The following is a 10075-nucleotide window of genomic DNA, read 5'->3' as shown; positions in this document are numbered from 1 at the left end:
AGACAAATCGTTATTTCTGGCCTTGCAAAGAGTGCAAACTCATCATAAAAAATATCGCTCTCCTAAGAGGAGAATTTCCTGAACTTCCAAACCCAAACGCCGATCTCTTGCATAACTCTAGTCTGAAGGACGAACTAGCTATGGTACGCGAAGAGAATGCTGAATTAAAATCATGGCTTCGAACTGCAACGAACTCTTCGAACTGACGTGACAATGCTGCTATAAACATGCCGGAAACTAGAAATCAAACAACGACATGATCAATACAAACTGATGACAAAGTTACACAGACTTCACGTGACAACGAATGCAGCTGTAGTCATTTCAAAAGCAGACTCTACTGATTGTGAATTATTATATACTTGGTTTCATATCAGCTTAAAGTCGTGATGTTACTGTAAGATCTATACCTGGTGCTTACTATTGAAGACATTCGTTCTCAATTATCGATCCCAAACAGGGACTACAGAGAAATTGTCATTCAAGTCGGTACAAATGACATCAGCAATGGCAAATCAACCGATGACGTCATATCGGAATGTTATAATTTATATCACTCTTGAGAGCTCAAAATCGAATCACCACGTAACTGTTCTCAGTTTTCCTCCTCAAACAGATAATGCTCGCGAATTCACGAGCACATATCGATAAAATCAGTGCTCTCCAGCGTCAACATGCTACTTTTGTTGACAATGACAACGCATGCATTTCAATGACGCGATAATAAAATTGACACACTCATCAGCATTGTATCGAGATGACATTTACCTGAGTGTCAAAGGTCTGCGGAAAATGCTGACGTATGCTCCCAGTCGCCTCGACCAGATGTTTCACTGCTTTGAAATCACAACCATGGAAATCTGCAGCCTAGAAACAATAGCTTGTCCAATATCTCAAAGACTGCGATCTACGGACAATGCCAATTTTGGATCAATCCCACCCGGCAACCGTCGAGTGGACTAGTACTTTCAATAATGTTTGTGATGCACACGCTCCTTATGTTGTCAGACGTTTGAAAAAGTACAGGCCGCTCCATGGTTTTGTCCTGAGATTCTTGATCTCATCCATGTAAGGCCAAAGAAAAAAATTGTGCTGTTCCGATAACCCGACCTACCCTATTTTTTGCCTGCTGACCCTAAACTTTTTAGAGCTACGTAAACACGGAAGTAAAAAAGAAAGAAAACCCGTAAAATCACGTGTTCATTACTTGGCATTTGATTTTGCTTGAACGAGGACGTCCTATATGTTCTTTTTATATGTATGATACGTTTTGCTGGAAATGCTGTGGCCAGTGTTTGAGATCGCCCTGAATCCCTGAAAAAGCATATTTAAAAATAAAAATATTTTTGGAAAAAAATCCTTGTCGACCAACCTACGCTATTTTTGAAAAGCATGTTATCGGAACAGCACAGTTTAATTTTTTAGCCTCAGGGACTATCATCTCGTTAAAGCTACAAGGTCCAATTCTCCCAACGTTTGGTCATTTTATAGATCCCTGAGAAATAGGGTTGTTTTCTCCATTACTACGCAAAGCACGAGTACTGTATACAAAGATATCTCTAGTAACAATGGTAGCAACCCGTCAGTTATTTGACGTTCTAGGGCGATATTCGTACACAAAGTCCATGCGTTCATAGTGAAGGTAAATTATTAAGAAACCGCAAGGTCAGGCTTCAATGATCATTTTACTGTAATTATTGATAAGTACCGTAACTAGTTACAGTTAACTGTATCAATGTTTCTCAAGATTTGAGTATAACTAAAGCTTGGATTAATTTCAAAGTTAATTCACCCCTGTTGCATTTAAAACTCCCCCCCCCCCTGTTAGGTCTTCGTTTTGTAGATTACCCTACAGCGAAACCGAGACTGTCATCCTCTAATTACTGCTACGTTTCTTTGACATCCATGTTTGTTAACTGATTTGAATTGCCCGCTTTAGTCTACAATTATTTCAGCAAATAATAACGAAGAGCGAGTCGATTATGAAAACTTTAAGGCTAGTACCGGAAGGTTCGTTCAAATGATGTTTTCCCTTTGCAGGGTGTTAGCTTGCCAGCTATTTTTATCAGGTCGTCTGACTGTGCTTATTTACATTGATTTCTGCGAAGGATTTTTTTCAAGAGTTGTCTTATAGACCACCAAATATCAAATGGCTACCCCTAATGTATTTACCGTCACCAAAACAAACTTGAAAAATGACCTCACATCCTCGGTACACCATTTAAATTGATTCCTTATGTCTGCGTAATTGCGAGTTTGCTTATCACATTTGTCACCAACCTTCTTTCAAGCTTGGTATGACAAGCTGTTCACCTAATTCTGTATTCAGTTATACTCTTAGAGTATATGCAGAGTTCAGACATGCATATCGGGCTAGAAACAAAACCTATCTACTGTCGTCGCTTTCTTTTCATTCTTACAGTCTATCTGGCATTAACTTGCAAATCTGCCGACGATCACTGTAACAGATATGGAGAGTCTGACACATGCGTGTGTACGCATTTGATACCAAAACCTGTATGGGCCAATGGTGATGGCTTTTGCACTCCATTGTGTCAAACTTTTAACGAGACGTGTCGTGATAGTGGTAATGCAGCCTTTTGGCAGTTACTTCACATCCAGAATAATATCTACGACTGTGGCAAGGGTAAAGTCACCTCTGGTTGGATCGATGCAGATCTTAACAGTTGTTCCTACGTATTTCTGGTATCAAGTCCACGAGGAGAAACGTGTCCGGAAGTCTGCGACGCAACAAGGGACCTGTGTTTGTGTGATGAGTATATTAGTGAGTTGTGGAACATGATCGGGGAAACTGAAAAAGAAAACAAGAATCTTCAAGGAATAATCCAATATCATAAAGCACAGCTTAGTGATATAGATAGAGAGAAACTCAATCTTCAATCAAGTATTGACCACTGGAAATCCATTGTGGAGTACAGACAGAACGTTTCTTATGGTAAATTGATTTACTCAGGTCGAAAACCTTTGTGTGTGTCTATGTGTCTCTCTCTCTCTCTCTCTCCGCTCTCTCCTCTCTCTCTCTCTCTCTCTCTCTCTCTCTCTCTCTATCTATATTATATATATATATATATATATATATATATAATTCTTATTATTTAGAATTTATAACGCTCTGCTTAGCATCGAGCACTGTAATGTCCCAAGAGGACATCTGTATACTGTATATATCTGTATACATACATACATACATACATACATACATACATACATACATACATACATACATACTCATACATACATACATACATACACACACACACACACACGTACGTACGTACGTACGTACATACATACATACATACATACATACATACATACACACACACACACACACACACACACACACACACACACACATATATATATATATATATATATATATATATATATATATATATATATATATATATATAGCTATATATATATATTGTAGATTGGATTCGAAAATTTTGGGACAGGAAATTTCGTCCTCTCCTGATGGCGAATAAGATTTATATTGAATTTACATCATTAGTTTCTTCGTTTCGTTTAATGTCTCAAGTCAAAATTATAATAATGAAAGAAATGACTCAGATTAATTAGAATCAAGACTTCTGATTAGAGCCGTCTCCAAAGATAGCACAGTCGAAATATGTCAAAACGTTAACCAGGTCTGTAATCGTAAGCCAACAATATCAACTGTGATCCTGGCAAAGACTATTTGTTTTCAATAATCAAGGCTTGTGAAAACATTCAAGTAGTTTGACCCGGTTTGAAATTAATTGCTAGAATTGTGGAATTAGTATGATATTGACTTATTGAATTATTCTGTTCTTATGGCTTAACCAGATATCTCCGAATTAGAAAGCGTAGATATCTTTTCTTACAATGACATTCGCAGTATTCCGATATACCTTGTTTTAAACAATTGTAGAAATTGCTTTTTTCGTGACTGGTAGAAATATGTTTTATTAGAGGGGTCTAGATGTCACATGACGCGTTATGTCATGTTATTGTACAGTTTTTTCGCACAACTTGAAAGATGTTGCATGAGCACAACTTTTGTCAATGAGAAAACCAGTTTCAAATTTACCATTTTCCCTGGCTCCTTCATTAAAAAGGATCCCGGATTACGTCGCGTGTTTTTCTTATTTAGAAGCAATGACTCACCAATAGACAATGAATTGTTTTGAAATATTATAGGGTACTACGAAGACCTAACCGACTTGAATACCTCCTTCAAAGACGTTATAAACGACATCAAAGATCTGAATGACAGTATTGCGGGGTTAAATATATTGGAGGAACGGTTTGAATTCATTGTTGCCGAACAAAATCGAACAATCGTAAAACTTGGAGAGAAACATGACATGTGTAGAAGGACACTTAAACAAGTGAACAGTAGACAAGAATCTATGCTACGCTTCATTGAAGGTAAGCGTTGAAGTAAAAATGATAGTTTTATTTAGTTCTAATGATCACAGTATGGTTAACATACAACATGATCTAACTACAAATGTGTAATATGACATTAAACCGGTCCCAAAAAAAAAATTCCATTCAAGGTAATATATTACCAGGTCCATGGGACAATTGTGATTTACAAATTTAAGTAGGGCTATCCTGAACCACTGATAGTTAGTGGTGGTACCAGGTGTCCGGAATGGGTAAGCGTACCCTGCTAGCATGCTACACCCGTCAGGATTGATCCCCAAATTGTCTAAATATTGTATGAAAAGATACAGGATATGAATCACTGTAGTAAGTCAAAGCCGGGAATGCTAGCGCTAATCAGTGACCAAGGTGTCATATTTGGTCACAATGTCGTCATATCGAACTTTTTGAAAGTCCTAACGAGAGTCCTAAAGATTGCAACGATCTGACTTTCCATCTCCATCAACTATTTAACAATAGCGTTTTCGATGAAAAATGATTTCTCTGGTATATTTAATAGCTTTTTCTCACCCGTCTCTCTATCTCTTTCACCTTTTCTGTCTCTCGGTTTATATCTGACTGCCCGACTGCCACTTCTGTAGAGAGCGCCACAAACTGCCAAGATATCAGAGTCAATGGTCGTCGAGTTCATGGTTCTGATGTCTATTCAGGCATTTTCACGATCAACCCTAATAACGATGAAGCACCATTTGAAGTTTTCTGTGACATGAGCACAGACGGAGGAGGATGGACGGTAAGAAATGTGCCAACCATTCATAAAGTTTATTGAAATTTGTTACAAGCTGTATTGTTTTTAAGATTTCGTCGAGCTAATGTTTGGTTAGAACTTTTATGTTCATTCAAGATCGGTGGATTGTGTATGAAAGCCCGTAATAGTGGAAATTTTGTCAAAAAAAATTAATCTCGTGAGCACGAAGTGGTTTCTCTTTTCACATAAATATAACCGACATAAGTATAGAATTCCCACGCACAGGTCATTTTTTCATACTTGATATCGTATCAGATTGTACATATCAATTGTACATTGTGCCAATTGTAATTGTATAGATCATCCAGCGACGTCAAGACGGGTCTGTAGATTTCTACAGAGGCTGGGAAGACTACAAGAACGGATTCGGTGATCTGAACGGAGAGTTCTGGTTGGGTAATGACAAGATTCATCGTCTGACCAATCAGGGACAACGATACGAACTCAGAGCGGATTTGGAAAACTTTGAAAACGAAACAAGATTTGCAAAGTATGATGACTTTGCCATTGGTAACGAAGATATTCAATACAGTATGTTTCTTGGCTCATACACAGGAGATGCAGGTTAGGAAGTTTAAGATTAATTACTTTTCAAAATGTGCCAAGTTCACATAAAACTGAATACGCAATGAGAAAATTCAACTCTGTGACGTGTGTAAAAGAGATTTCAAACGTTACATGAATGGACATGCATGCAGAATGTCTCCTGGACCACGCAAAGCATGCTGGGATGTTCTTGTTCGAAGGTCATATCGGTCAATATACATGAAATTAATGACAACAGATTTGCCATAATTTAAGCAATGTTTTTGTATTGAATCTCGTGTTCATCAAGAGGTTGTAAAGTTTTACCACTGACCGATGAATGTCGTGTATATCTCAGGAAGAAATGCTAGCATACAGTTATTTGATATATATGAGATGAATGTCTTAATTTGTGAGTAATCCTATCTAAGATATGTCATATGACATGACCTACATTATACGATTTATATATTTTATGATTTTATTTGGGATATGATTGTTACTGGTATTTGGCAACACTGTACTTAAACGTGGCTTTCACAATCACAATACCCAAGATGCTATGACGTTATTATAATTTTGACAGATTTATATAACTTTGTCCAAACACCAGTCCTAACACCCATTATCTATTTTGGTTTCACACACTTGATATGTTGCTCAATCGTCATAGTCAAATTCTTATTACATAAATACAAATATATCAAAAATTATTCTACAGTTGCCTGATATATATATCCCTGTGAAGCGTCATTTTATTTAGATTTCTTTTCAATCGACTTTTGACTGTAAATGAGTCTATACAAATTGAATGTGCAAAACAAAAAATAGGTAGGTGGATGTTTCCTGGAAAGGACTTTGACGAAAGAAAGTTCAACTTCAAATATTCTGGTATTTCTATTCACTGTCTAAGATGATAAGGAATCTTGTAAGATGGGGGTGGGACTTAACAATTTTACAGATGTTTTTTTATCCTATGATTATGTGGTAAAATCGACGGAAAAATAAAACTTTGCCGATTGGCTGTTTGTGCACAGAAGAATAACATTATACCGTATTCACTGTCTTTCCAACTTTAGGGAATTCTTTGCGGAATGACAATGGCCTTGCATTCAGCACCAAAGACCGAGACAACGATATCAGCAGTGGTAACTGTGCTGAGACTAACCGTAGTGGAGCATGGTGGTTTAGTGACTGTGGTTTCTCAAATCTCAATGGTCAATATCTGCACGGATATCACCAACAACTCGGCAAGGGTGTATTCTGGTACGATTTCCAAGGTTGGAACTACTCACTTAAGCATACAGAAATAAAAATACGACCTGTCTTTTAACGTACGAGTTGATATCGCATTTTGTATGATCCGCGAGTTGAAGGAACCGACTTATGAAACCTTTTTATGGCTGAAGCGTTTACAGGTGACCAATAAATGTAGTCACGAATTTGAAAGTGACAAAAACCAGAGTCTTTTCACACTTATTAGAAAAAAACGTATAATATCGACAACATAAGAATACCTTCACTCTTTCTGATGACGAACACTAAAATTTTACCGTGATACAGATGCCTCATGGTTCATATAAAAAGCTATTTTAGTAGCTGTTACCCGTGTGCTTGAAATGACAGTTGTAATTTTTGCAAGACTTTGCCGTTATCAGATTGTCTACATCTCACGATATATCAAAAGTATTATTACATCTTTTTTCTCTGAAGAATTAAATGCTCAAGTACAATAAAATATACTTTGTTGTTTCACTCTCTTCGCAAACACGCGCTTTTCATTAACTTACATGTACACATTCGTGAAAAACCAATTAGGGTAAATTTATTTTGTGGTTTGAGATTGGCCGGTGATCGTGGTACAGCTTACGTTATGCGTATGCACTGGCCTTAATCGGTGTCAGGATAACCCTTCACCATATCAGCATTAGTTGGCCGTAAGATAGATTGCCTTTAGCCAGCTGCAACTGTTCAGTCTAGAGTTTCCTTGACACAAGCATGTACCATGTACCGGACAGATTTTTATTCGCAAAAAATCCATTGATTGGGATTTTTCAGAGACTGTAGTAACTCGTACAAAATGAGACTGTTGATCGTTGAATGAAGTAAATTGCGGAAAATCACCGATTATTGGAGCAAAACATCGGTTTGTACAAAAATAATCACTCAGATTACTTTCTGTCAATTTTTAAAGCATGGTAACACATCACCAGCTGTTACATATTAGTACAGGACTTTAATGGCGTCACTGTGACAAATCAAAGTCAAATGTATAACTGACATGAAATGTGGAATGAACCTGGTATTTGCATCGGTAACACCAGACCTGTTTTTACATGTAAGAACTTACCCAGTTTTCAATTTGACACATTAAGTAGTATTATTTATTCGTTTGTTTTGTTTGTGCTACAGTTTCTAACCCTTACTCCCTAAAACATCTGAAATACTCAATTCCGCTTGTCTAAGTAGCCTGTACAGGATATCTGTTGTTTATTGTTGTTATTTACAATTATTGACCTTGCTTATCATGACTGGTCAACAAATAGGTCAACATACCCTCTTCTGTTGTGCATTAGGGGGTTCACGCAACTACCGTCAACATTGAACGTTTCCGGATTTCTTCTTCTTCTAACAACTTAAGACACAAACATCTGCCTTCAAATAGCTGAAACGTCGTAATATGCTTATTTTAATGATTGGTTTTGTCTTTCAAAACATGTTACAGGATACACGTAATAATTTCAAAACTAGTGGCTGCATATCAAAATGAATAGCCATACCCTGAAATTGAGTCCATTTATCACATATAAACGCCTTTGGAACTAATTTCGGATAATTGAATGGAGAAGTAAGGTCGATTTAACCTGCAAATGTAAGCTCATCTGCTTTCCTTTAAAGTTGCACACTTGTTTTTATGAGTAATTTGTAATATTGTCACATTCATATATATGGCACCTCACACTTTTGAGAAACTTGAAAAATATGAAGATCCAATTATCCAAAATTAGTTCCAATCGTGTTTATACTTTAGATATCCAAAACACTTTATACCATATACATACACAGAAACTGTATTGCGACTGCTTGGCATTAACAAAGGGATCGATGCTAAACAGTTTCTCAATCCCAGTAGGGATTTTTACTGTTCTATGTTGACATGTTTAACACTCCATAATGGCCACCAAATGACTGCATTTGTAATATTCAATTTTTTCTGTGTGAGGAGCGGACATCCGCTCTACCTCCAAGAGTAATAGGAAAAATTGTGTCACTTCAGTGAATATCCTTCCGCTCCCTCTTTGCACAGTACAGAATCTTTCAAAACCCGATTGGGTTCCTTCTGACTGCTTTTAGCCCACCACTTAGAGCAAACTTAATCGCTTGACAGTTGTAATGGTTTTTTGGAAGTCCTCAGTGACTTCTTTGTAGCATTCTATCAGTAATCCTAATGAAGTACAGTTTGTTTCTATTATCTTTCAAACTTTCAAGTTTCCTGAAGTAGATTCCGTATGCCTATAAGTACATGCCAACTTTCTGCTGCTGTAGCCTACATTTCTTTTCCATGTTCGCTTGCATCAAGTAAATATAAAAAAAAACCATCGAAACAGCACGAACAGTTCGGCGCGCGCTTGCCTGAGGGGAAATATCCTCTTTTGCGAGGGAAAGCAAAAAAAAAAAAAAAGTTGCCAGAATACGTACAGTTGAAAACAGTTTCAAGTGAAACAGGGAGTAGAAATGCTGCCAAGTGAATCTTCTAGACCCCCTGGATATGAATTGGTCCATCCCTTAAAGGCGCTTTAGTTTTCAGTGTGTCTCATTACGTTAACTTAGATCTCTATGCTTTATAATAGATTATATTAGATTTGCTGCAACAATAAATGAAGTGTTCAATTATCAACATTATTGAGACGGGTAAAGTATTTTCTACTCTTAAGAAGGGAACTCCCTCTGTCATTTTTCTAGTGACCGGGTAGCATAGTTTGAATTCTTTTCGTTTTCTTTTGCTTATTTGCGATGCGTGACCAGGTGTTAATGAATAATGCATTTTTTTCGTATGTATACGCGTGCATTGCACGTCACTTTGACTTTCCGTAAGTGCTGGGATCGTCGGAAGTCCACGTCCACTGAGTTTTCCCAGTTTTGAAGACCGAGCCGACTTTATTGACTTTTCCTGCTGGTGCCGAAATTGAGACTGCAGTCTAGAAACTTTGTGTGCCTGTTAACGCCTGAGGAAGTTCTGGTATCAGAGTTCCTGTGAGTACATTACAGTCCTAGTGGTAGGAGTTCCATGCTGTGACTTCTACGTACGTAGATTATTAGGGGCCCAAGGCGACCGGCTGGGACCCT

The 10075-nt window shown here is 37.4% G+C and overlaps 1 protein-coding gene across 1 annotated transcript; it reads left to right on the top strand.

The window, feature by feature from the left end:
• Positions 1–2285: 2285 nt before the first annotated feature.
• On the top strand, positions 2286–7466 carry LOC139115036 (uncharacterized). Its single transcript, XM_070676943.1, has 5 exons — positions 2286–2956; positions 4204–4434; positions 5037–5188; positions 5503–5767; positions 6808–7466. The coding sequence occupies exons 1-5, from the start codon at positions 2347–2349 to the stop codon at positions 7059–7061; spliced, it is 1512 nt and encodes a 503-aa protein (XP_070533044.1). The 5' UTR covers positions 2286–2346; the 3' UTR covers positions 7062–7466.
• The last annotated feature ends 2609 nt before the right edge of the window (positions 7467–10075 follow it).

This window comes from Ptychodera flava, chromosome 16, assembly GCF_041260155.1.
Source record: "Ptychodera flava strain L36383 chromosome 16, AS_Pfla_20210202, whole genome shotgun sequence".
NCBI lineage: Eukaryota > Metazoa > Hemichordata > Enteropneusta > Ptychoderidae > Ptychodera > Ptychodera flava.
Note: the sequence above shows the minus strand (reverse complement) of the source record. Positions and strands in the feature narration are given on the sequence as shown.

Excerpts from the sequence above, each read along its gene's own strand:
- LOC139115036 (XM_070676943.1), top strand. The coding sequence starts at position 2,347 with ATGCAGAGTTCAGACATGCATATCGGGCTAGAAACAAAACCTATCTAC. Across the intron at positions 2,957-4,203 it reads CAGACAGAACGTTTCTTATG|GGTACTACGAAGACCTAACC; the intron begins GTAAATTGATTT and ends GAAATATTATAG. Across the intron at positions 4,435-5,036 it reads TATGCTACGCTTCATTGAAG|AGAGCGCCACAAACTGCCAA; the intron begins GTAAGCGTTGAA and ends CCACTTCTGTAG.